This window comes from Fukomys damarensis, unplaced genomic scaffold, assembly GCF_012274545.1.
Source record: "Fukomys damarensis isolate Sample0158 unplaced genomic scaffold, DMR_v1.0_HiC HiC_scaffold_13, whole genome shotgun sequence".
NCBI classification, from domain to species: Eukaryota; Metazoa; Chordata; class Mammalia; order Rodentia; family Bathyergidae; genus Fukomys; species Fukomys damarensis.
In genome coordinates this window covers 34,269,581-34,295,174 of record NW_022900925.1, presented here as the reverse complement: position 1 = coordinate 34,295,174, position 25,594 = coordinate 34,269,581, and the positions used below count along the sequence as shown (strand labels likewise).

Genomic DNA, 25,594 nt, shown 5'->3' with positions numbered 1-25,594 from the left:
CAGGCCCTGCAGTTCACAAGGGGCAGACATAGGAGACCTGGGAAGCAAGGACGGTCTGGGCGGGCAGGGGAGGCCAGGGCTCAGGGGCTCACTCAGCTTTCCCAATCTCCCTCAGGCTTGGCTCTGCGGGGGCCGGGTGGCCCAGGTAACCGCGGGACAGGAAAGGGCAGAGGAGGCCTTTGAGGTTATGGGGCCGGGAAACTAGGGGCTGCAGGAGGCGGGGCCACGGAGGGGCGGGGCCGTGTGGGCGGGGCCAGGTGTGGAGCCCGGATGTGGGGCTGTGGGGGCGGCCGCGTGCTGCCTGCGGGCTCAGTACTCAACGGCGGGATTAATTAAACCCCTGACCTGAGGTCATGAGCAAGGCTGTGGCAGTTTTTCATAGGAGGTGGGTTAATAACAATAATAATAACAATTAACGATAATGAGGCCTTATCTGGAGCAAGTTGTTCCTGATGATTGTATACACGGAGTCATTAATTCCCCTGGCCCTCAGGGCCGCCTTTTCCTAAAGAGCAAATGGGGCTTCCAGAGGATGCGGAAGATGCTGGCACTTCTGGGACACGTGGCAGCTGGCAGCTGTCCCTATCCAAAGACAGACTGCACATCCCGTAGATGGCCACGTCGACGTCGTTACTCTGGACAAGTGTGCAATGCCGAGGTTGAATGCTCAGCAGAGCGCCTTTTTAAAAATCTAGAGCCAAGAGCATCGGTACAAATCCATAATCCCAGCTACTGGGGAGGCTGAGACGAAAGAATTGCAAGTTGGAGCCCAGATTAAGCAATTTAGTGGGATCTTGTCTCAAAAAATATGAAGGGCAAGCCGGGCATGGTGGTGCACCTGTAATCCCAGCACTCAGGAGGCTGAGGCAGGAGGATCTCTTGAGACCAGCCTGGGCTACATAGTGAGTTCCGGGTCAATCTCAACTACATAGTGAGACCCTGTCTCAAAAAACCAAAAAAATATATAAAGGGCAGGGCCAGGGATTTAGCTCAGTGGTGTCCCACCTGCCTTGCAAGCGCAAGGGCCTGAGTTCGATCCCTGGTGTGTGTGTTTGTGTGTGAGTGTGTGTGTATGGCTAAGGATTATGTAGCTCAGTGTGAAGACCCTAGGTTCAATGGGGCGGGTAGAGAGACAGGGACAGAGACAGGAAAGAGGGAGGGAAGGAAGGAGGGAGAAAAAGAAAGAAATCTCAGTGTAGTTCAGCTTCGTGGGTATCCTGGGTGGTCCTTAGATCATGGGGAGCAAAAATGATCTCGCCATTAATAAAGAGCCAGGTGAGATCCGCAGGAGGAGCAGAGCCTTTCCGAATCTTTCATGAGAAGCAGAGCTTGGTACACGATCCCCATACTGGGGATTTTGACCCAGGACCTTTCACACAGCCGCGTTCCCCGGATCCCCTAACCCTGCACCCTTTTGAGAGAAGATCTCACTAAGTCACCAGTTTGCCCAGGCTGGGCTGGAACTTATCCTGTCCTCCTGCATCAGCCGCCCGGAGTCCTGGGACTGCAGGTGAGCACCACCGTGCCAGGCCCCCGTCCCGACTCTTCTGACCTGTCCCCTCACCGTTCCTCTGGAACCCTGGCCTTTTTTCTCTTCCCTCTGTTACTGCAAAGAAAGTCCCCGTGAGAAGGAAGTGGAACTTTCAGGGCTCGAATATCCAGTTTATTATATTATATGGTATCGAGGAATGGAATATTATGGTTAATCAAATAATCTGGGTGACAAAACACTACCGCGTTTCCCCCGGATATGAGGCCTAGCCAGAATGTAATCAGACTTGGAAAAACTAGAGATCAGAAATCCTGGCCCGTCTCACCTCACTTGCATCACTTTCCTTGCTTGGTGACTACTTGGTAAGGCAGGTAAGGCATGGAGAGGCTGATGGGGCCAGCAATTTTGATCTCTAGGTTTCAAGGCTGATTAATTTCCAGCTGCATCTTATTTTCAGGGAAAGAGAGATTCAAATGCAGTAATATTTGAAATCTATTGTTTGCTGCTTAACCTGAAATTCAGATTGAACTGCTGTCTTTTTTTTTTTTAAATCAGGGAACCCTGCTTGCACAGAAACTGCCGGGAGATCAACACCCAAACCCGGGAGTTCTCTGGGGAACAATGTCAGCGGGAAACAGAGAGTTTGCAGGTTCATTGGTGCCAACTAGGAAGTGGGGACACAGAAGATGAGAGACCGTGCACGGTGTTCTGAGGGATTTGGGGAAGTGGGTTTGGGTCTGTGCCCTCTGGCCGTTAACACCCTGGCGGGGAGACTGGACTTGTGTGTATTTCACAGCTGGAGAACAGAGGATGTGTTATAATCCTACTAAGCTGCACGGTTTAATGGAGTTTCGTGGGACTCAGAGAGGTTGTGAGGGTTCCAGCCAGCTCAGTAGCATCCTTTCTTTCTTTTTCTTTCTTTCTTTCTGGTGGTACCAGGGATTGAACTCAGGACTTTGCGTTTGCGAGACATGCGCGGTGCCACTGAGCTCCATCCCCAGCTCAGCAGCGTTCTTTCTGTGGGACGTGCTCTGCCGCTCTACAGATCCCCCAGGAAAGCGTGAAGGGAAGAGGGTGGAGAGGGACAGGAGGAGGAGGAAGGGACGAACGAACAAATGACAGAAGGAGGGAAGAGAGGAAGAAAGAAAGGAAGCTTTTGCCTTTGGAGTGATTTACTTTGTAATTTTTCTTTTTCTGTTTGTTTTTTGAGACAGGGTCTTGCTCCATAGTCCAGGCTGCCCTTGCACTCACCGTGTAGCCCAGACTGGCCTTCAGCTCACCATGATCCTGCCTGCCTCAGCCTCCCCAGTGCCGGGATGACAGGTGCGCACCACCACGCCTGGCATTGGCTCTTTGATCGAGGGAGCTCCCAACACTTGGGGCTCAGCCTTTGACAGTGTTGTGTCTCTGGCCCCCTCTCCCCATGGTGCCCCAGTCACTGGCACTCTTACCAGACACCCCTCAAAAGGAGCACCTTCCTGCTGGGCTTTGGATCAAACCCCACCCCTGCATTGTTGGGACCCATCCCTGTTCCATGACCAGGAACGTGTCCCCCACCTCTGCCTGGTGCCTTGGTGACAGAAGCACCAATGGGGAGAAAAGGGCACTCAGGAGGGGGCTCCAGTGCGCCCCAGGGCTGTGTTCAGATGCAGCGAGTTTCCGCCCTCGTCTGTTCTCCCCACTGCTGTGCCGTACACAGCAGTGCCCATGTGTGATGGTGACGCGCGAGAAGATGGGACTCTTAGATCCAAGGCTCCTGACTTTAGTCATTTTATACCCATGGCTATGAAATGCTCGGAATAGAGACTGCTGTAAGTTTGTCTTATTTTCTCCACTTCCCAGAGGGTGGCAGACAAGCAAGGGAGTAGAATTCACAGCATCATCTTGCGAGACAGCTGAAGACTTCTCTGCCAGTGTGATTTGGTTCAACACTGACTCCAGTCACAACACCTGCGTGTGGGGTCAGCGTCTCACAAACAGCAGCTCCACCATCTGGGCAGTGCAGGGAGAGGGGAGTCCACTGCCCACCTTCCCAGAGGGCCACCCGGGGTCCATGCCAGCAGCCGGTGCCTGCTAACTCCCAGCAAAGTTGTGAGGTCCTTTTGCAGCCCTTCGCACTCTCAGGATCCAAAGGGCTTGGAAACTTTAGACTCTAAATCCTCCCCCTTGCCAGGTGTGGTGGTGCAAGCCTGTCATCCCAGCACTCAGGAGGCTGAAGCAGGAGGATCGCCATGAGTTCAAGGCCAGCCTGAACTACATAGTGAGGGCCTGTCTTTAAAAAAAAAAAAAAAAATCCAGCCACTGTGTCCTGTTGTCACTTCCAAAGAATACTGAATTCGGGAAGGGAGAGAGGCTCATTCGTGCCTTCTGGCTCCTGCCGGGGGGCATCTCGTGGGGCACCCCCACTCCTCTCCGTGAGGCTCACTCTGCCGCGTGAAGCTGGTGGTTAGGCTGTCTGCCCCTCATTACATTCTGCTTCCGGCCTTGGTCTCTGTCCACCCTCTCAAGGAGCACATCCGTCCCCAGTCACCGCAAGAGCTGTGTAGCACCTGCCACAGTGCCCGGAGCAGAGCAAGGGTCCAGTGGAAGTGGAATCTGCATGTGGAAATGACTTCCCCAAAAAGATCTTTGCGCTTCGTTCAGACGTAGAGAGCCACGTTGCAGGTGCTTGCATGCTGGATAGTGGATGTGTGGCGAGGTCCTGGAAAACAGCCCCTGAGTTCCACTGGTGCCTGATGAGCACTGGGAAGCCACTGGAGGCCACTGGGGTCAGGGATAGAGAGGCCTTACAGCTCGGCAGAGCTGTGTGCTCGGTTGGTCAGAGTCACAGTCCGTGGAGGAAGTGGGAAGGCCTGGTCACCCTGGCGAGCTCAAGAGCGGGCTTTCGTGTATGAGGACTGAGCACTCCGGCTGGCTGGGTGGTCAGGGAACCAGGAAGAGTTCCGGGGAGCCCTGCTGCCCCGTGACCTTGGAGAGCTGGTGGGCGAGCTGGTGGCAGAGGCAGGGGCCAGGGCAGGTCCGGCCGAACATGGCCAGGGAAGAAGAGGACATCGTGGGACCGGCCCAGGATTCTGGTGTTGAGTCCACGGAAGGGAGGCGTGAGCAGAATGGCTTTGTGCAGAGAGCCTGCGAGCGTGGAAGATGTGCCTGTCTCACGCATCCGCCGCCTCTCATCCTCCTTGCTCCGCCTTCAGCCTGCTCTCCTGTGCTGCCCCGCCTGCCCTGGCAGCCCCTCGGGTCCCCTCTAGGTGCGGCTGAAGGACGGATCGGGTTCACCCCTCACCACGCCTTTCCCCTTTCATCTGTCAGCCAGCAGGGACGCGTCACTCCTGGAAGCCCGGGGTTAGCGAATATGCACCCAATGCACACCCTGCTGCCCCCCCGGGCCTGGCCCATCTCTAGAGATCCAGGCTCTTCCTGTGTCTGGGCGCTGAACCTGGCCTCCCACGGGAGCGAGCTGGGCATTGGGAAGTCTGCGGCATCGCCTTCCCTCGGGGGCTGGCGGAAGAGCCACCCTTACCACAGAGCCTTCCAGAGAGACGTGAAAACGAGTGCCTGACCTCATGCTCTGCAGTCCTGGCCCCAGCCCGGTTCTCTCTTCTGGAGCCGACACCTTCCCTGGCTCCCCTCCAGGCTGCCGGGATCTGCCCAGCTCTGGGAGGAGATGCAGTGCCCAGGGCAGGGTGCGCAGGGGAGACGAGACTCCCGCCCCGCCCTCCCCTCCCCGGTTGGCGACGCCTGATGAAAGCTGCAGGAGGAGCTGAGCCGGAGCAGGAACAATAATGATAATCATCAGCTGCGAGTCTTAACCGTCCAGGAATGCAGGGCCCGCCCTGTCGCGCACCGCAGGCCCCTGCCAGAGCTCCTCTCCCTCCGTTTTATTGCAGGATCCCACACTCTGCCATTCCCAGCCCAGCCCATTATGGGTTCCCAAGAACGGCAGTCCAGCCAGGGGCTCGGCCGGCACCCAGCTCCATGGGAAGCTGCTTGGGGCTTTCCCCGAGGAGTGGCCCGCCCGCCCCAGGCCCCGGGCTTTCCCACAAGCCCTGGCGTCCAGATAGCAGGACCTTCGCCTGCATCCACCTGCAGGTCGATTAAAATCCCGATGGGCCGCAAATGAATGCACTGGCCGTGTTTTATTTTTGAAATTTCAGTGGTTTAACTGCCTCTCCCACTCCCACCTATCCAAGGGGCTGACCCACAGTGAGACCCCCAGGGCTCAGGTGAGAGTCATCGGCTCCGTGACTGAGCCCCATCCTCGTCCCACTTTGGCACCCCAGTCCCTCTTTGCCTGACCCTCCCAAGCCCCTGCACCCACCTCGTGCTGGGGTTCAGTGTGGGGCTGACCTCGCCTGTTGGATCATCAGGGCCCTGACAGTCTCATCTTTGTGTCTCCATGGTGCCTATAAAGCACCTTGTATGAAGGATAATCATCCCTGGCCCGCTAACTTCACCACACAAACGTGCTTTGAAAAAGTAGGAACTTTTGTTTGTGTTTTGAGACAGGGTCTTGTTATGTAGTTCAGGCTGGCTTTGAACTTACAGCGAGTGATCTTCCTGCCTCAGCCTCCCAAGCTCTGGGATTACAGAAGCCTCCATGCCCCCTAGGCCTTGCACACCCAAGGGTCCTTGGATCCATGGGGCGCTAAGAGAGGGGCAGGTGGAGGTAGTGAGAAGCTGGGCGGAGGTGCTGGCTCCTGCAAACCCCTGGGAGCAGCCACGCCCCTGCTGGCTGTCAAGTGTTGGCAATCACAGCAACAAAAACGGAGAGCAGAGCGCCTTGTGTTTACTTAACGCTTTCTCCAGGGAGCACAGCTAATCTTTCCTTCATCTCCAGGAGGAAGAGTAGGACCAAGGTGATGAGGGAGAGGTGAGCCTCACTCCAGGATACAAGCTTCCTTTGTTCTCCCAGGTAAACACCAGGCGCAGGGGTTCCCAATGTGGACAGTTGATAAAATAGGAAAGCAGGTGGTTCCCTGGGACCAAAACCCACGACTGAGGAACTTTGGCCCAAACCAAACCCTCTGTGAGATGAGGATCCCCACACTGAGGTGCTACAGCTCATCGGTCATGAAATTTAAACAGGCACCTTAAGTCTATGTTCGATTCTTTTTTCTTTTTTGAGACAGGGTCTCACTATGTAGCCCAGAGTGACCTCAGACTCACCGCGATCCTCCTGACTCAGCCTCCCGAGTTCTGGAATGTGTGCCCCATCACATTTGGCTAGGAGAGTTTTAGTCTGCAGTTTCTCTACAGCAGTCTTTTTAAGCTCGTTGACCATTTTGTAAGGGTTAATTCGGCTCAAAATGGATAAGAGCGTCCATTGTGTCCATGAACCAGGCAGTGTAAGCTGTGATGCTTTGACCATAAATTCAAGGGAGAGCCCTGAAAGCCCCCTGCTGCTCCTCTTGTGCCCTTCAGGGACCTTGCCTGCCACATGAGGCTTGTAACTGTGTCTACATTAAAGAATTGTAGGGTCCAGGGTGTAGCCACTGGTAGAGCACTTACCCAGAGCGTGCATGAGGCCCTGGGTTCTGTCCCCAGCACTGCAGAAAACCAAACTTAAAACTAATTCTGAAATAATAGTAAAGCTTGCCCGTCAGTCTGAAGGGAGCCTTGTATTCCTTACCATACCTGCGATTGCTGTCCTGTCCAGTGACCTCCTGGCCATCTCGGCTGCTTCCTGCTGACTTTTCTAAAACTTCTTTTAGCCAGAGTGGCGTGGCAGTACACGCCTGTGATCCCAGCACTCAGGAGGCTGAGGCAGGAGAATCACTGCGAGTTCAAGACCAGCCTGGCTGCCTCCCTGGGTCACACATTCCCCTCCTGCTTGGGCCGCCATTCTTGCTGTGACCGGTTTGCCTGGCCCTCTCCAAACACCGAGGGCACAGGAAGTCACTGCCCCTCTGCCCCAGTGCCCAGTGGCAGAAACTTTTACTACACTGCTCTGTTGTTCCCCTGGACTTGGGCCCATACTTTATTGATCGCCACCCCTCCTTCCCTGCTCCCTCTGGGCCAGATTTGGTGGTAGGCTCTCTGGAAAGGTCTCCTGCGATGTTATGGTGAGGAACTTTCCAATCTGTCCCCTGAACTGCCTGCCGCCCCACCCGCCCTCAAAGCCGACACTTTGTGTTTCTTTGTTTTCTTTTGAGACTGGGTTTCACTGTGTAGCCCAGGCTGGCCTCAAACTCTCAGTGATCCTCCTGATCCTCCTGCCTCGGCCTCCCAGGTGCTGAGATAACAGGTGTGCACCACTGACTCACAGTCACAAGCACTGGGGAGCAGGTGCCGTTCTCGCAGCCGCGGGTGGATCGGCTCACAGGTGCTGCCCGGATACCTGTGTTGTCCCTCTTCTCACAGATGAATCCGGAGCCCGGGAATATTAGGTGTCGTTCTGAGGTCATGCAGCTGGAAGGCGAGACGGGCTTCACCTCTGTGTCAGGGTCTGCGTGGGGCCCCTCGCTCCTGCTTTCTCTTCACGACGGGAGCGGTGGTTCCCAAGGCCAGGGACGTGTTGCCCACCCCAATCCAGAGCCAGGGCTCCTCAGGGGACCTGAATCCGGACTCAGCTCTCTGTGCCTGACCCACACGAGAGAGGGTACCACCAGTGCCCGGCCCGCCCACCCCACAGACACCTGGGTCTACCCCCTGGTGGCTCCGGCCCTACCTGGTCCGCTTCTGGCCATTAGAAACCCCGCCTTCTCTTCTCTGGGGCTCTTTCTCTACTCCTCTGCACCTTGCCACACTTCCTTCCTGTGCTTACTTCTCTTTACAACAAAGCTGACTATTTTTAACCTGAGGTTTTCACTCTCCTCTTGTCCTATGGGGACTGGGTTGGGGAGGGATGTTGGCACCTCGAGAGGGCTACAGTTTGTGTCCCTTACCACTGGGCCCGGCCTCTGGCCTGTTCTGTTTGTTTGAGAGAAGCTCTCGCTATGTAATTCAGCCTGGCCTCAAACTCGAGGTGACCCTCCTGCCTCAGCCTCCCCAGGGCTTTGAGATGCATCCCAGAGAACCCCGCACTCCCTCCCGGCCCCCCTTGCTTTAACCATCTCCCATCTCAGTGCCCGTGAGTCCGCCACCCCTTCCTCACCTCCGTGGGACTCCAGCCCCTGCCCTTCCATGCTTTCCTTGCACACCCGGTGTTTGAGAGAGAAACTTTTATTTGAAGCCCAAACAATTGCAAAGGGGAGACAACGGGGCGTTTATATTTTCACAGTCAGTGTTTGTTTAAATAGTTAGTGTTTGTTTTTTGTTTTTAGTTTGGTTTCTTCACCCAGCTTTCTTTGGAAAGAAAAACAGTAGCAGCTGAACAGGTTGACAGCAGAGATTTTACAAAACAACTACCAGTGACTCACGGGGTTCATGTAAAGTTTTCTAAAGTAACCGGTGGTCTGAAGTTCAATGTTTGCCCCGGGAACCTCAGTACCCTAACCTGTGGAGCTCTAAGTCACACCAAAGCATTAGGTATGTCCGGCATTCACCTGTATTTTTAAAATTCTCCAGGTTTTTCTTTTTGTTTTTTTTGGTACCAGGGATCAAACTTGGGTCCTTGCATTTGCAAGGCAGGTAGAGGAACCACTGAGCCAAACCCCTGGCCCTTAAAATTCTAATTCCTTTAAGTCAGGCACCTTCTGTCTGATGCCGGAAGAGACTCTTGGATGGGGGCGTTGATTTTCTGGGTCGTCTGCTCCGAATTTCCACCGCTGTCCTCTGCAGTCCTGGTCCTCGTGGAGGTGGCCGTTTGGTCGGTTGCTAAGGGTGCCTCATGAACACAGCTGTGCGAAGTAGACACTGGGAAGGCAGATGTGTCAGCGCTGCTGGGAGGAGGAAACATTCACGCCTCTGTCACCCAGACCGCTGCTTAACCCAAGTTCAAAGAGCTCCATCTTGAGCCGGGCCTGGTGGCGCACGCCTGTCATCCCAGCACTCGGGAGGCTGAGGCAGGAGGATGGCTGTGAGTTCGAGACCAGCCTGGGCTACACAGTGAGTTCCAAGTCAGTCTCAACTACATAGTGAGACCCTGTCTCAAAAACTGAAAACAAAACAAAACAAAGAGCTCCATCTCAAGCCGGGTACAGTGGCACATGCCCGTCATCCCAGCTATTTGCACGGCGGAGGCAGGAGGATGGAAAGTTCCAGGCTGCCTCATGAAGACAGAACCCACAGGGGAAGGGCAGGGAGATGGCAAAGACCCCTGTCCTTGAGGTTGGCCCCCATCCCTGCTCCCACTCATTTTCCCCACCACCCCTTTCTCTCTGAGTAGCACAGATGGGACAAGGTAGACCATTTGAACAAGGGTTTTTAAAGTCTTGGAGGAAACAAAATAGGACAGAAAGAAATAAACTTGATTATTACAAACACACATGAAAGAAAAGAAAGAAAGGAAGAAAGAGAAAGAGAAAGAAAGAAAGAAGGAAAGAAAGAAAGAAAGTTCCAGGCCAGCCTGGGCAATTTAACAAGACCCTGTCTCAAAATGGAATTTGACACCTGTAATCCCAGCACTCAGGAAGCTGAGGCAGGAGGATCTCTGGGAGTTTGAAGCCAGTCTGGGCTGCATAGTGAGTTCAAGGCCAGCCCAAATTACACAGGGAGATTCTGTCCCAAAACAAAATTTTCTTGAGGCAGGGGAAGGGCTAGGACTGGCAAAGGACTCACCCGGCATGTACAAGGCCCTCGCTTCATTCCCCCCAGTACTACAACTACAAACTCCATCTCAGAAGCAAAGGGGTAAAGGGGACCCAAACAAGGTGGAGTTTATCCGAAAAGGGTTCCCACAAGGGGAGAGTTGAGCCCAGTGTGATTGTCATTCAGGCTGTCCCAGCCCCCGAGGAGGAAGTTGCCCCTGACTCCCAGGCTGCTCCTTCCCCCTGGCCTAACTGGGTGATGAGGTTAGGGCACCAGGCTGGCAGGGAGGAAGTAGACTGGCTTCCTGTTTGTGAATCTCAGCGCTACACCGTTCAGCCATGAGCACCAGCCCTAGCCTGAGCCCAGGGCCGACCCAGTAGGCCCTCAACAGTGGGAGCCACGAGGACTCCATCCAGGGCAGTCAGGCTCAGAGGAACAGGGAAAGGAGCAGTGGCTTCCCTGAGAAGATAAGGCCCACAAACAGGCAGACATGAAGCCACTGGGCAGCGCCCCCTTGCCCCCAAGTCATTTCCCGGCACAATCCTGTCGCTTATGAGAAAATCATGTGGCTTTTAAAGAACCCCAGCAGGTAACCCAGTTCTGTTTGCAACAATAAAAGCCAACTTGTAGCAACAAAATAAGAGGTCCTCTTGAGAGAAAACAACATCGCCATTTGAAAGAATGAGGTGCTACGGTGGCCAAGGTGTCCAAGATACCTCAATAAATGAAAAAATGGCAGCGTGTAGAACAGTGTGTACATAATGATATGGTTTGGGGCAAATAAATGACAACAGAAGAGGACATGAACACGGGCTTAGAGTTATGTGTGCTACAAGTGCATGGCTTTTTTTTGGAAGGGGACATGTAAGCAACGTCACAGAGATTATTCTGAGGGAGAAGAGGGAGAGAAAGATGGAGGAGCCCCTCTACTTTTCATGATTTATCTTTCCTGTTTTGTTTTAATTGGGGTCTTGCTGTGTTACTCAGGTTCATCTCAAATCACGTCGAGCAGTTGTTCCACCTCGGCTTCCTGGTAGCTGGAGCTGCAGGCACACACCCTGCACCTGGCCGGCCAGAGTGTTCTTTCTACCTGGCAAGCGTGAGACTCCGGCTTTGGTCCATAGCCCTGCGATCCATGGAATAAATCAATCATCCATCATTCGCATACTTTTGCAAAATGAAGCAGGGTACAGCTAGGCTCAGTAATTCTCCAAGAAAACCACAGGGAGGAGGTGGGAGAGATGCTTTTCTTTTTCTTTATTTTTTTTGGCAGCGGGGATCGAACTCGGGACCTTGCGCTTGTGAGGCTGGCGGCGGCACGGCTGAGCTAAGTCCCCAGCCTGAGGGATGCTTTTCTTTAGGGTCTGTGCACATTCCACACTACTTTGTGGATTCCTTATGGAAAACATTTGAACATATTCTGACTTCCAACCACTTCTTTTCCCTATTTCGTCCCCATTTTATAGCTTCCTCATTTAATTTTTGGCCTAAGGCAAAGGAAAAGGGACAGAAATCTGAAGAAGAAAAACAACATAAAGTACTTCAATATCATGAATCATTGGTCATTTGTTGTTGTTTTGTTTTTTAGGTACCAGGGATCTAACTCGGGACCTTGCACCTGCGAGGCAGACAGTGGCACCACTGAGCTAAATCCCTGGCCCCAGTCATCTGTCATTTGGACTAAGGCTCTTTAAAGAGGATTTACATCTGGTCAGGCGTGGTGGCCCGTATCTGTAATCCCAGAACTCAGGAGGCTGAGGCAGGAGGGTCTCTATGAGTTTGACACCAGCCTGTGGTACATAGTGAGTTGGAGCCCAGCCTGAATTACATAGCAAGACCCTGTCTCAAAACAACAACAACAACAACAACAACAAAACAAAAAAAATTTTAAAGGGCCTGCATCCCAGGTGCTTTTGAATCCCCTGAACCGTGAAGTCTAGGACTATACACAGTACGTTCTTCTAATACCTGCTGGATGGAAGACTAAAGCAACTTATGTATAGAGCAATTGTCCTTGTTTGTATTTTTGTTTGTTTGTTTTTTTAGACAAGGCTTTACTCTGTAGCCCAGGCTGGCCTGGAACTCACGATCCTCCTGCCTCAGCCTCCTGAGCGGTGCTGGGATTACCAGTGTTCACCACCATACTGAACTTTAGAGCACTACTTGTCCTTTTCAGGTCTGTTCATTTGTAAAAGAACCCACAAGACAGAACTGTGTGCCTCCCTGAGTCTTTAGCCTATGAAATTTAATTTTGCCTTTGCTCCTGGACGTTTTAGAAACTTGGAAGGAAACTTTGGGGACTCAAAAAAGAAAATCTGAAGTCCCCTCTGTGTCATATTAATTCACTAACAACTGGGTCAGCTCCCCAAATTGACCTCAGGCTCCTGAAGCCTAAGTATCCAGTGCCCTGTGAGCCTGGATGGTTAAACTGGCTGGTGGTGCCCCTGGCAGAGGTGGGTGGCGCAGTTCACCTGGCTACCGATCGGGGCATGGATACCCAGAGTGTCTGCATGCAGAAGTCATACGCAGAGGATTCCCTCGGCCGGCCTGCCTACCCTCGCTGTTGGCACGACAGCCTCCTGTCCCTTCCCTGGGGCGTTTTCTGAACATCTTGTTACTGTACCACCCCAGCCTGGCACCTGCGGTAGTAGTCAGCCTGCTGCCCCCTGGTGGAGAAGAGAGGCCACAGCCGTGCTTGACTTGGTTGGGAACAGGCTGGAGAGAAGCAGAGTTTTCTGAAGCGCAGTGGCCGAGGTTTCAGGCATTTGCAGCCACGGAACGCTGACTTCCAACATCAGCAACGTCCCAGGTCCTTGGGGAAAACTGATAAACTGCCTTCCATCTCTGCTTGGGAGCAGGTTCACACCCGTCGCCTCAACTCCTCACATCTAAGCTATTTTGGGGGGGGGAAATGATGCTTAAAGTATTCACGTAACCGACGAGGCCTACCAAGAAAGCCAAGCCAGGCGCGATGGCACACGTCTGTAATCCCAGCACTGGGGAGGCTGAGGCAGGAGGATCGCTGTGAGCTCAAGGGCAGCAAAACAAAGAGAGGAAGAGTCCACATCCAAGCCGAAATCTTTCCAGGTCTAGAAACCCTACACTTCCACCACACAGGTCGTCTTCTGGACAGAGAAATTTGGGAAGTCTGGCACTGACAGGGCTTTGCAAAGAGCAGGCACGATCTCTGCCACCCACCTGTCACATGTGTGGGGACAGGAAGGGAGCGATCACACGGGCCGCCCCTCGGTGAGCGCAGAGGCGGCTTTGGGCATCTCGGTGCCTCCACACCGGGCTTCAGCATGAGACAGAGCCTGACAGGCTGGCTCCTGCTTTCCGCCGCCCCCGACGCAGGACCTCAGGCAGGGGCGGTTGCAGCCCTCACCCAGAGGAAGGAGCGTTCCCGGGGTTGGAAGTTTGCTTTTCGGTTCCGGCCACTGCAGCCTCAGCGGGTCTCAGACGGACAGGAAAGGAGCCCTGAAGGGAGAGGACCCTGGGGAGGGCAGGGAGGGACCAGGAAGCAGGAAATGGCATTTTACACTGAGCACCTGGCCCTGTCGCCAAAGGAAGACACGCTTGCCAGCCAGGGACAAAAGCCCGTGTGTTCTGGAGCCCAGGGAGGATCTGGTCCAGTGCAATCCCCTGTGGAGAGCCCTGGAGGTCTGCTGGGGCCTTGGGACATCCAGGGCGCGATCAGTCCCAGTGTCTGGGACTCGTTGACACCCTGGGCTTCCTTCCCCAGCTGTGGCCTCTCCTGACTTTTGAGGGGCAGCCCAGTAGCTGAGGGTTCCTGGAACAGTGGGGAAGGTGGTTTTGCCACGGGCCCAGTGACCCTCAGACCACTGGGAACGTTAGGATTCTCCTTTCTTCCTTATTCCTTCCCGTGTGTGACTCCCCCCACCCCATTCCCATCTCCTGCCCTTCCAGAAACCTGTGCCAGACTGGGCGTAATGGCACACGCCTGTGATCCCAGCCCTTAGGAGGCTGAGGCAGGAGGGTCACAGCAAATTCAAGGACAGCCTGGGCTACATCATGAGGATCCCCCATCTGAAAAAAAAAAAAAAGGGAGGGAGGAGGGAAGAAAAAAGGAAGGAAGAAAGAAAGAATTGCTAGTCAGGAGAAGAGCAGAGAGTATAAACTGCTTGGACTCCAGCTGAGCCCGGACACAGTGGGGTCCCCAGCGACAGTTACTGATTTCTGACTGAAAGCCCTCAAGCCCTCCTGGTGCGGGAGACTTCCAGATTCCAGGGTTTTTCCCTCTCTGAAGTGGATCCCCTAAAATCAGGGGTCCACAATCTTTTCCTGTACAGAGACTGAGGACCTCTGGCCTTGTGGACCACTCTGTCTCTGTGGCAACCACCCAGTGCTATAGGGGTAGGTGCTCAGGCCAAGAGCAGCTCCGTTCCAGGGAGTGGAACTTTGCTGATGGGCTCTGAGCCTGGGGCTTCATATCCTTTGCATGAGCCACAAGATGTTCTTCCTTTGACTTTTTGCAGACATTTAAAAGTACAGAGGTTGGGTCGGGGATTTAGCTCAGTGGTGCCGCTGCCTGCCTCGAAAGTGCAAAGTCCCCAATTCGAACCCAGGAACCAAAGACAAACAAACAAATAAAAGTAGAGGTCAAGCTGGGTGTCGTGGTGCACGCCTGTAATTCCAGCACTTTGGAGGCTGAGGCAGGAGGATCACTGTAAATTCGAGACCAGCCTGGGCTACATAGCGAGTTCCAGGTAAGTCTCAACTACATAGTGAGACCCTGTCTCAAAAAAATATAGAGAGAGAGGTCATTCTTAGCTCACAAGCTATGCAAAAACAGGCAGGGGGCTGCAGTAGCCTGCAGGCCACAGGCTGTCAACCGGAAGTGTTCGCTCTTGCAGCAACTGTAGATGGTCCAAGCCTTTTGGCCAACTGGGCTTTTCCAGCTACTCCAGGTTTGTCGTGGGCTCCAAGGATGATGACAGCTTTAAGCTCCCCCAAAGTAGCCTTGTCCTCTCGACTTCGCTAAGTCTTCTGAAGATCAGAGGGTGCTGGAGAGAAACCCTCCTCCCCACACACCCCATGTCATAGGCCAGGGTGTTCTCGTCCAACCTCGAACTGGTTTCCTCTGGCCCCGGTACATTTCCATCTGCTCCCTCGCAGCTCTGAGCTTTGCCAAAGTACGTGGTGCCTTCCAGCTGGGACAGGCGCCGTCTCTCCTCACTGTGCAGTCCTCAGTCCAGGGCTGCAGGAGTCCCACGGCCCACGGCTCCTTTATAAAGGGAGACGGTATAGCCCAGCTAGGCCTGGGAGGAGCCAGCCAGATTCTGGGAGAAGGGAAATTTTTTGTTTTTGAGACAGGATCTTGCTGGGTAGTTCAGGCTGGCCTTAAATTTACTATGCAGCCCAGGCTGGTCTCGAACTTACAGTGATCCTCCTGCCTCAGCCTCCTGAGTGCTGAGATTGCGGGTGTGTGCCAATAACCCCAGCTCCCCATCTTTCACATAAACCCACCTAGGAATGACACAGCCCTCCCCTCACCCAGCACATACGTGTGCAAAACTCACAGAAATGGGACACATGGGGCTCTCCCTCCTCATCCAGGCCCTCGGCCAGCTCTGCATGCAACCCTGCAGTCTTGAACAAGAGGCCTATTCAGCCGGGCTGGAGGAGAGAGGGAGGAAGACACTTCCTGCCACTGCTTAATGGCCGGGCCTGACAGGCTTTGGCTGCAGGGCCAGAGACCAGCAGCTGATAAAGGCCCATTGTGGAGCCTGAGAAACACAGGCTAAGGCGAAGAAGCCAGTTAACAGCTCCAGTTAACAGCTCTGGTGCGTTTGTGAAAAGAATTCCTTGGCCGAAGTCAAGGCAGAAAGAGGCCCCGGGCTGCACTGGGAAAGAGGCCCCGGGCTGCACTGGGACGTGCCTCTGGCCCGCCTGCCACCCAAAGAGCTGACAGGGCCAAAAAACCCCAGGCTGTGCAGGGCGCTGTCGGCTCAGGGCTCCCCACACCTAGAGGATGAAACCCAGTCTCCCACCAAGTGCGGAAAGCACACAAGGGCTCTTTAAAAAGGGCTGGGGGGCGGCGACGAGAAGATTCCGCAGCCCGCACCTGAAGGGTGTGCAGAACAGAAACAGGCAGGGAAGGCAGAAGGGTGCAGAGCAGGAGCTGGTCTGGAACTCATTTAGGAATTAGACTTTCTGCTCAGATCTTCAGCCGAACTTGGGGTACAGGTGCCTCCTGTTCGCAGGGCCTCACCATTCAGATGGTAAAAGTGGCCCCTGCCAGGAAAGAGATGCCGAGGCCTGGCTCCGCCCTGCACCCTGGAGGGATGCTGAGGGCCGGGCGAGGCTGAGCGCCGCTCCTGCTGGGAGAGGTACAGGTGAGTTCACCTCACAGCCGCACATCGAGGCATCCTGTCCGGCTGCCAGCTGGCCCCGGCCCTCTGGGAGACAGAAATACAGAATCCAGGTGGACAGTGGCCCAGGGGTGACCGGGCACCTAGGGCAAAGGTCGGCGAGCAGGCTGGCAGAGCGCAGCTGCAATTTCCTGGTCACCTGCGGTGGGCAAGGATCGTTTCCCCAACCCCGGCCTGCCGCTCTCCCTCGCCAGCATCCCCAGTGCATGAGCTCGATTTCAATGCCGAGGCATTTCCGGGTCCCATGTCACCGGACCAAAGCACCTAGCCACACAAATGTGACTGAACAGCCAGCTAGAGCAGGCAGGACAGGGCGTGTACACTTCCCTCCTGCCTGGGGGCGCTGCTGAGTTGGCGGCCAGGCACTTCCTGTTGGAACCAACAGGCACAGAGTAGTGAATTAACCTCCCCTGCCCTTACCTCCTAGGAACCAACCTCACCTAAGATATCACTGTGATCCCATCCTAGCCGGGGCTGGATCCTGAAACCAAAGCCTTTCTGGATGCTCCGCCCCGGCTGGTGACACAAACGTGCACAGGCAAAGACAGCTAGGACGCTCTGTTCTCATCCCACCGAAAAAACAACTGGCACCGCAGCTGGAAGGTCTGGGTGTCGTTTATTGACAGCGGTTTACACACATTTATTTCTTCCCATGATTGATTCCTGGGGGGCCCAGGGGCAGCCCCGGGGAAGGGCGTTCTAGCGAGGAGCAGGAACATGGGATGCACGTCTTTGGCCGGCCCAGGGCCGGCAGGATGTGATATTTCGAGCTGGAATCCCGCCGGGCGTTGGAGCCGGAAGTCTCCAGCAGGACGCACCTCGGCCAGGGCCTCCTCTGGCCTCGCTGTCCAAGTCTGTCCCGGTTTTAGGACCCTGAGGGACAGCAGAGCCACGCCCACCCACCTGGAAAGGGGCAGGAATCTCGTTGCCCAGCGAGGATGGAGGCCAGCAGGCCCGAGCCGCTCTGCACAGGCACCTGGCAGTCTCGGGTAGGGAGGCGGAGAAAAAGGTGGGAACAGGAAGAATGCGAGACCTTCCTCGGATAATCAGAGGGCTGAAGGGATCTCACTTTTATTTCCGTCGTCACAGTGATTCTTTTCTGGGGCGGGGCGGGGCAGAAGGGGCCCTGGGGCGGCTCACTGGGGCAGCTGCAGGAGCACCGACTGCCCGGCCGGCAGGTAGGTGATGTTGCGCGAGCGAGACAGCTGGTAGGCGATGTCCTCGGCGGCCTCCAGCTTGCGCAGCTCGATCAGGCCGTCGCCCGCGGTGGCAAGCGAGTTGGCGATCAGCTCGGCTGCCTTGGAGTCTCCCTCGGCAGAGATGATGGCTGCCTTCTTCTGCTGCTCGGCCTAAGGGGTGGAGCAGAGGGACACGGACACCTCAGGGCCCCGGGTGTCAGGGTGCCCACCCCGGAACCCACCCGCCCCCGCCAGCCAGGTAACTGTCAGGGTTGCCTTTCCCTCACCCCCAGTCAAAACAACTTCCATCAAAAGCAGGCGGGACTGGGCCAGGGGTGTAGCTGAGAGGTAGGGCACGCACCCCGCGTTCACGAGGCCCTGGGTTGCAGCCCCAGAACCACAAACAGGCCCAAATCATAGAGCACGCTGCAAGCACCAGCAGAAGGGCTGGGCCTGTCGCAGGCCCCGGGGACAAGCAGGCGCACACGGGGCTCACGGTCCCCACGGTCCGATCAGAGGTCTCGGATTAGGAACACTCGCGTGAGGGAAAGGACAGCAAGTCAATCCACCTCTCCAAGCAGGGGAGGACCAGGCCACCTGCAAACACACCGCGTCCCGGGACGCTCGCACACATCTGGACGGGCTCAGCCCGAGCTGAGCGCATGTGCTGCACCGTTTGATCTCTGTTGCCGTCAGCTTTCACTACGGAACCGTGGTTACAAGTGACTCCTCGCTGGAGCCGGAAGCCTTCCGGGGGTAACATTTTTATGTGTCGCTCAGAGTTTTTGATCTCGGGCAAGTGGGAAGAAAGCGACCCTTCACGTGTCCCTGATGAGCCCCGAAGGCTCTGGAAGCGATTGCAGGAGTGCGGCCCCTTCAGCCCCCTTCCGTGGTCCCGGAAGGACAGATGACAGATGATGAATTTCCAGGCCACCCAGCAGACGGGGAGCAGAGGGGGAGCGGGGGAGAGGGTCCGCCATCTGGCCGGGCGCTCACCTTCTCCACCACGAATCTGGCCCTCTCCGCTTCCTGCTGAGCCACCTGCTTGGCTTCCACGGCCTCTGTGAACTCCTTCCCGAAGGTCAGATGCGTCTGCAGGGAGAGCACCGCGGCTGAGGCGTCCGGGACACAGGAGTCATCTCGAGCCACCCTCCACCGCCCTGGCCTGTCCACGCCCCAGGGGCCTTGGCTGCCCCACCTCGGGGTGGCCACCTCGTGCAGAGAACAGCACCCCGGGCTTTGGAGGGGCCTGGAGCAGCGGGAGGCATCTCCTCAACCTGGCACCTCCCCAGAGGAGAGAGGGGCTTCCGGACCCCCGCCAGCGCTCTCCCAGGATCCTCGGAGGCCCTGTGCAAAGCCGGGCAGAAGCTGAGCCCAAGAGCCGGGGAGGCAGCCAGTTCCCAGGGACCCGGAGCCAAGGCCCCGCTTATGAATTAACCAGCCCCTTCCTCCCGGCACTGCTGCGGTACACAGGAAGGAAGGGGCCACGGAGATAGGGCGCAAATTACAGCCTTCCCGATATGCGAGTGCTTCTGGGAAAGAGTTTAGAAGGTGGAGAAGGCAGGTAAAGCCATTGGCCAGGGAGAGGGCTTCGGCCTGATTACTGAGACCTCCCCTGGTCACATAAATCACCGGGACTTGGCCGAGGCAGCCGCCTCTAAAGACAGGACAGACACTGAGAACAGATCTCAGAGCTCACAATGCCTGGCTGGCCTGGAACGCTTTTCTTACTTATTCAACTTTTATTGGAAAAAAAAAAAAAAACAAAGGGAAAAGAGCATTGGTTTTGCTATCAAGTGTTGCTGCATTTGCTCTGCTGCCTTCCCAACCTCTGTTTTTTTTGTTTGTTTGTTTTCAGGTTGGTCTCGAACTTGTGGTGATCCTCCTGCCTCAGCCTCCCAGGTGCTGGGATACAGGCACCCATCACCATACCCAGGCCAACCTCTGCTTTTTTTTTTTTTTTTTTTTTTTTGGTACCAGGGATTGAAATTGGGACCTTGTACTTGTGAGGCAGGCAACGGCACCACTGACCTACATTCCCAACCCCAACCTCTGCTTTTTAAAAATATAAGCAGCCCCCAACTTCTCCCGAGGGTAACGCCCACCCGCGTGTCTTCCACAGGCGTTAATACCAACACCTAACTTCAAAACTGCAGCTGCTCTACCCTGCCTGATCCACTCTGGGACTCTTAATGTCTGGGTAAGAAAATGCGACCCCGAGGAATGGAAAATGAAATGTACAATTAAGGAATACAATTTCCTTCTACGAGGGCCAGCTGAGGGCAGCAAATTCCCCAGGAAATCTAATTTTCTCCTTACATCTCTTACACACGGCTTCTTGCGGTCAGCCCGCGTCTCCCCAGAATGGAGTGTGTGGTCGCAGTCTAGCACAGCGCCAAGCTCTGCCTCAGGCTTTTTCCTAGTCTGCCGCTGCGCCCTGGGCTCAGGTTGACAGCAGGTAGGGAGCGGGGCCTGCAGCTCGCGGGGCTGCAGGCAGGGGGCGCCCCGTGCCGTCCCCCTGGAGCCATGGAGCCGGGGAGGCTGAGGAGAGCCTGGGCAGGCTGCTGAGAACCAGTGTTTAAACAGCTGCACAGATGCGGAGGGGAAGCAGTGCTTTCCCGAGCAACACACAGGAGACCTGGACAGGAAACTACCTCATTACCCGAGCAAATCATTGCAAATGAGCTTTCCCAGAGAGTCTAGAAACTCCAGCCCTCCCCTCCACCTGAAATGCTACCCTGCCTGTCCTGCCTTCTGCCCAGTGAGGGCCTTGGCCTCACGTACATCCACGCTCTGTGGGCTCTCAAGAGGCCGGCAGGAGTCCCCTGCCCCACGCCGGCCCGGGGACAGCCTGCTCCTTCGTCCCCTATCGCCTCCCACCAGACTGGCTTCTCTGCGGGGAGGTGGGTGCCGGGGAGCACTCACAGTTGGTGCTTAGGGACCCTCTGGGAAAAAGGAGCGTGCTGGACGAGAGGCCAAAACCTCAGGTTTTCGAGTCTCGCACGTGGGACCCAACCTTGCCCAGGCCGAGCCGGGCACCCGCAGGAAGCGGGGCCCCTCCGCAGGGCTCCCCGCGATCTTACCAAGGACACGTCGTCCAGGATGAGCCCGAAGGTGGCCGCCCGCTCGGTGAGGTCATCGCTCACCTGCCTGGAGACCAGCTCCCTCTGGGTGATCAGCTCCCCGGCATCAAAGCGGGCCTGGGTGTGGGCAGAGGGCGGGCGGGGTCAGCGGGGAAGCGGAACTGGGCGGTGCCAGCCCCCCGCCCCGCCCACTCACCACCACGGACTTGAGGATCTCGGTGGTGATGGACGGCAGGACGCGCTCATCGTAGTCCTCGCCGATGCTGGTGAAGATGCGGGGGAGCTGGCTGGCCACGGGCCGGAAAAGGATACGCAGGGTGATGTTGACGTTCTGCAGATCTGAGGGACCAGCGCTGGGGTTAAACCCCTGGGGGGACACGTGGCCTCTTTGCTCACCTGTCTGAGCCTAAATCTGCTACAATCCATAAGCAAACTGGCTCCCGGATAAGACCTTAGGGGCCAAGGTGCCGGCGCGCCTGGTTTTCTCGGCAGAGAAGCCAGCAGCGTGCTGCAGAGTTAAGACTTTTTGTTTTGTTTTTTTGAGATGAGGTCTTGCTATGTAGCCCCGGCTGGCCTCAAACTTGCAGAGATTCTCCCGCCTCAGCCTGCTGGGTGCTGGGATTACAGGTGTGCGCCACCACGCCTGAGCTGGGAAATTCTTAAAAGGATGTGGTGATGACACTTTTCTGTATGTTCCAAGTGCCCTCGTGTAAGAACAATTCAGATGAGGCTAACGGGTGCCAGGCGACGTCTGCAACCTGAACAGTTTTAAGATGACAAGCGAGGTCGTGCGTGACCTCAGTTTGTCCACAGCCCTGGACAGCATGTACCAAGTGGCCACGAGACGGAGTCTGGCCAGGCCACCAAGACAGCGGGAGATACAGACACACAGAAGCCCCTCCTCTCTCAGCAACGCCGTTAGAAACAGGTACAGAATGCGCCCTCAGAACAGTCACAGGCCAGCAAAGAGAGAAACCCAGTTTAGAAGCAGGCCGTTAGGGCTGACGCGTCTCCGCCGCTCCTACCACCTTTCATTCCCTCTTTGGAGCAGGCAAAGCCGGCGCCTGATGGGAGGCTCCCCCACCCCGCCAGCAGCTGCTGACCACTTCCAACTTCCGCTTCCTGTCTGCAGGCCCCTGGGACACGGCCTCCTCAGGGCAGGCGGCTGCATTCGTCTGTGCGCCTCTCCTTGTTTGCACACCTGTCTTCCTCGGTAAACTGAGGCCTTAATGGCTCCTGCTTTAGTCTGCTTTTAGTGCTGCCCTACTCCACTTTCCAGCCGGGCTCCAGGCCTGGCACAGGAGTAACCAAACATCTGAAGAACAGCGCTGGAGGGCAGCGTGATGCTCACAAACTGACACGCAGTGACCCCCTCCTGCTGGGCGTGGTGGTGCACATCTGTAATCTCAGCACTCTGGAGGCTGAGGCAGGAGGATCGCCATGAGTTCAAGGATAGCCTGGGCCACACAGTGAATTCAAGGCCAGCTGAACTACATAGCAAGACTCTGTCTCAGAAAAAAAAGCTTACTATGTAACTCTTCATGCAAATCTTTGTACTTTCGTCTAAATGTGTCCCGCTGTCAGTGCGTGTATTTCTATGAATCCATATAAACCAATCCAGGCCAAACACGCTAGATTTCTATGCAGTGAAATTCAACTTGGTCTGGACCTTAGAGCCGGCAGAAGGGCACAGGTGACACTCACCTTTGCTGCCAGTGATGACTGGCACGTTACGGGGTCGGGAGCGGCAGTCAAAGATAATTGGTTTCTGTACCCAAGGGATGAGAAAGTGAGTCCCTTCCCCCACCACGATGTCCTGGACTCCACGGAACCGGTCAAAGATGACAGCTCTGTGCCCGGCGTCCACTAGGCAGGAAGATAATGACAGGTCAGGAAAACTCCCTCAGCCCAGAGCCAAGGACCCAGTCTCTGAAAGACCCGGCTCACTTACTGCGTCGCCCCTGTCCCGCTCTGCCTTAGGAACGTGCGGTCTCTGGAAGGTTCTAAACAGCAGTGTACCTCAGTGATCACTTCCCGTCCCAGCTGCCACCCCAGGGCTTCAGGAACAGGTCTGTGCTTCAGCCTTTCTTCTTCACGGAAGTGGCTGTCGACTTTCTGATTCTCTATCCCACCTCCCACCTGTGCATTTCCAGGAATCATCTCCCCAGACACCTGCAACTCATGGGGATCTTTACTGTTCGCCCGAGGCCATCCTGGCTCCAGTGTTCCCAGAAGCAGGAACCCTAAAATTTTGGCCCCACTCTTTCTTCTGATAGCTCAGTTTCTCTAAAATTTTAGAGCCATCTTGTTCATTCGGTGATGGCAACGGCTGAGTACCTATGCAGATGCACGGAAAAGGGTCAGGGCAGCGAGGAGTTGCCATAAACACCCAGCGGGCTTTTCTAATTAGCCTGTCTTTCCCTCTCTGAACTTCAGAGTTGGTCCAACAAATACCTTGCCTCTGAAAATAACCCTACCTACTTTTTTTTTTTTGAGGCAGGGCCTCACTATGTAGCCTAGGCTGGCCTGAAACTCACAAAGATCCTCCTGCCTCAGCCTCTCAAATTAGTGGGATTATACAGGCATGCGCCACCATGACCAACCAAAATAATCCTACTCCTGTCAGACAGCCGCACACTGAGAAGGACCGAACCACTGGTGCTTTGGGGAGTGGAAATTACAGAACGGTGGACTTCTAAGTGGTCCTAGAGATAAACCGGTTCAACCCCACTGTCGGACCAGTGAGGAAGCTGGAGCCTACAGAGGCGATGCAAGGCCTCCTGGTACAGTGGAAGAAGAGCCAGCGTAAAGCCTGGCCTTGCAGTGAAAATCTGCGCAGTGCACCTCTCAAGTATTTTCTTTGGAACGAGACAGCAAACAGCTCCTGCTCAGGACGAGGTCACCCAGATGGGTCTCACGCCTGTGCTGACCCATCCCAGCATGGGCAGAACAGATGCGACCCCCATTCCCACAGGCCAAGGAAATCCAGACGCCGCACCGGCACTGGGGGTGACACGGCATCACTGCAAACCGACACAGACAGTCGGTGGGCGGGAGGCTCTGAGAGAACCTTGGCCGACGGGGCAGGGGCTCTGGTGACCACACAGCCGAATGGTGCAGTGCGGCAAAGGGAGAGCCCTCTTGGCCACACACATACCACCGACAGCAGCTGCCATAGGAGTGTCACGCGGGCCAGAGAGAGCACCGCCACCCCTGGCCTCAGCAGCTCACCGTTATATAAGGCAGAGTTCACCACGCCTCCCGCAACGGCTAAGGCCAGGCCGAATTTGCCGATGGACTCAAAGAGTTTTGCAGCCATGTTTCCTTCTGCTGGCCCCACTCACACCTAAGAGAGTAAAACACAACCAAATGAATTAACTGGACCGCAGATCCACATAAGAAGTCTTCTCCGTGGTACAACATGAATTTCCCACTCCTGAATCACTCGCTGAAGGCCAACGAAGAGAGGACACGCTACAGCCAGCCAAGTGCAACCGTTCCTCTGCTGTTTTTCTTCTGCACTTTCTTCTTTTCGGTCATCTAAGGGGTGGGGTCTGGAAAACCATTCAATAACGGGCACGATGTACTAAACCACATCTTTGGACAAAAAGGCCCTAAGAGCGGCTGACTCATCTTCGCTCCGAAAAATAACTCAAAGAATTTGTTACAGCGATGATGCCGGCAACAAGAGACAGCAACAGCTATGAAGGAATTATTCCAGATGAGGAAACGCGGGTGCAGAGAGGGGACGCGATCAGGATTAGAACCCAGGCTCTAATTCCACTGGGCCGAGTTGAATCCTTCCCCTCACACCGCTTCCCCGCTCCCTGGTATAAGAATGATCTGCTGTTACCCAAGCAGGACGGCATTCTGGGACCAGGGTAACAAAAGGATCCACTGGGCACCGAGGCCCTAAGGAGCTGCCCGGCGCGGCGGCGGAGCTCTGCAGACCAGGGGGCCGGGAACGAGCGGGCCTACCAGGAAACTACTTCAGGCTCAACTTTCCAAGGCCCCGCCCCCAAACCTTCGCCGCCCCGCTAGCAAATCCTCCTTCCCTCGGCTCACACCTCAACCTCGAGTCTACGGAACCCTGATCTCCCCCTGCGCACCCATCTTCCGCCCCCAGGCCGGGGCACCGATCCTGTCCATTACTAACAGCTTCTGGGTTTTTCCTCCCGCTGCGCAACCCCTGGCTTGCTCTGGGTTCAGCTCCTTTCCCTACCCCAAAAGCAAGCCCATGCACGCAGTTCACAGACCCAAACTGAGTACAAGGAAGCAGAGGAGAACGACTCAGACGCCCAGACATGGGCCTAGATCAAGAGCACCATTCACCTGGTTCCACGCTGACCTCCACATGAATTCCCCAGCCGCGTCTACTGCGCACGCGCCGCGCCGCTCCTCCTCTGAGCTTTCTCCAAGACGCTCGCCTTCGATTGGTGAGCCCGAGCGCGGTGAACTCTGGGAAACGTGGTTTACACCCGTGGGCTGTCCCGGAGCTCTTTTGTAGATGAACTACAATTCCCAAAAGGCCATACGGCGACTGCCCCCTCCCCCGTTTAGGAAAGCTTTTCCTCTCTGGTGGTAACCTGTGGGATGTTGCCGCAAAGCTTTATGGGGGGTGTAGTTCCCTGGTGATAAATGCACGTTCCGGTTCTGAACCAAGGCTGGGATTTAGGCAAAATGAGTTTCAGTGCCCCAGGGAGGAGAGACGGGGCCTCTGGCTGATGGCAAAGATGCCAGGGCGAATTTATGGCGGGCGAAAGAGGACGAGTGGACACTTTGGAGAAGTTGTAATGAAATAACTGGTGGACTGAAACGACC

The 25,594-nt window shown here is 55.5% G+C and overlaps 1 protein-coding gene and 1 long non-coding RNA gene across 4 annotated transcripts; one reads left to right on the top strand and one right to left on the bottom strand.

Annotated features, from left to right (window-relative positions):
* Positions 1-272: 272 nt before the first annotated feature.
* On the top strand, positions 273-2,738 carry LOC104859491. 2 transcript variants are annotated; one of them, XR_779403.1, is made up of 5 exons: positions 273-385; positions 494-709; positions 1,381-1,510; positions 2,048-2,141; positions 2,707-2,738. It is a non-coding gene; the product is annotated as an uncharacterized LOC104859491 (long non-coding RNA). The 2 variants fall into 2 exon arrangements; XR_779402.1 differs by lacking the exon at positions 2,707-2,738 and having other exon boundaries at positions 2,048-2,611.
* A 14,377-nt stretch (positions 2,739-17,115) lies between these two features.
* Positions 17,116-25,179, bottom strand: Phb (prohibitin). Of its 2 annotated transcripts, XM_010620127.1 has the most exons (7): positions 25,106-25,179; positions 24,005-24,119; positions 22,478-22,639; positions 20,970-21,112; positions 20,774-20,890; positions 18,687-18,782; positions 17,116-17,861 (listed from the first exon to the last, which is right to left on the bottom strand). In XM_010620127.1, exons 2-7 carry the CDS (start codon positions 24,090-24,092, stop codon positions 17,649-17,651), a joined length of 819 nt encoding a protein of 272 aa, XP_010618429.1. In that variant the 5' UTR covers positions 24,093-24,119; positions 25,106-25,179; the 3' UTR covers positions 17,116-17,648. The 2 variants fall into 2 exon arrangements, with proteins under 2 accessions (XP_010618429.1, XP_010618430.1); XM_010620128.1 differs by lacking the exon at positions 22,478-22,639.
* Between the last annotated feature and the right edge of the window lie 415 nt (positions 25,180-25,594).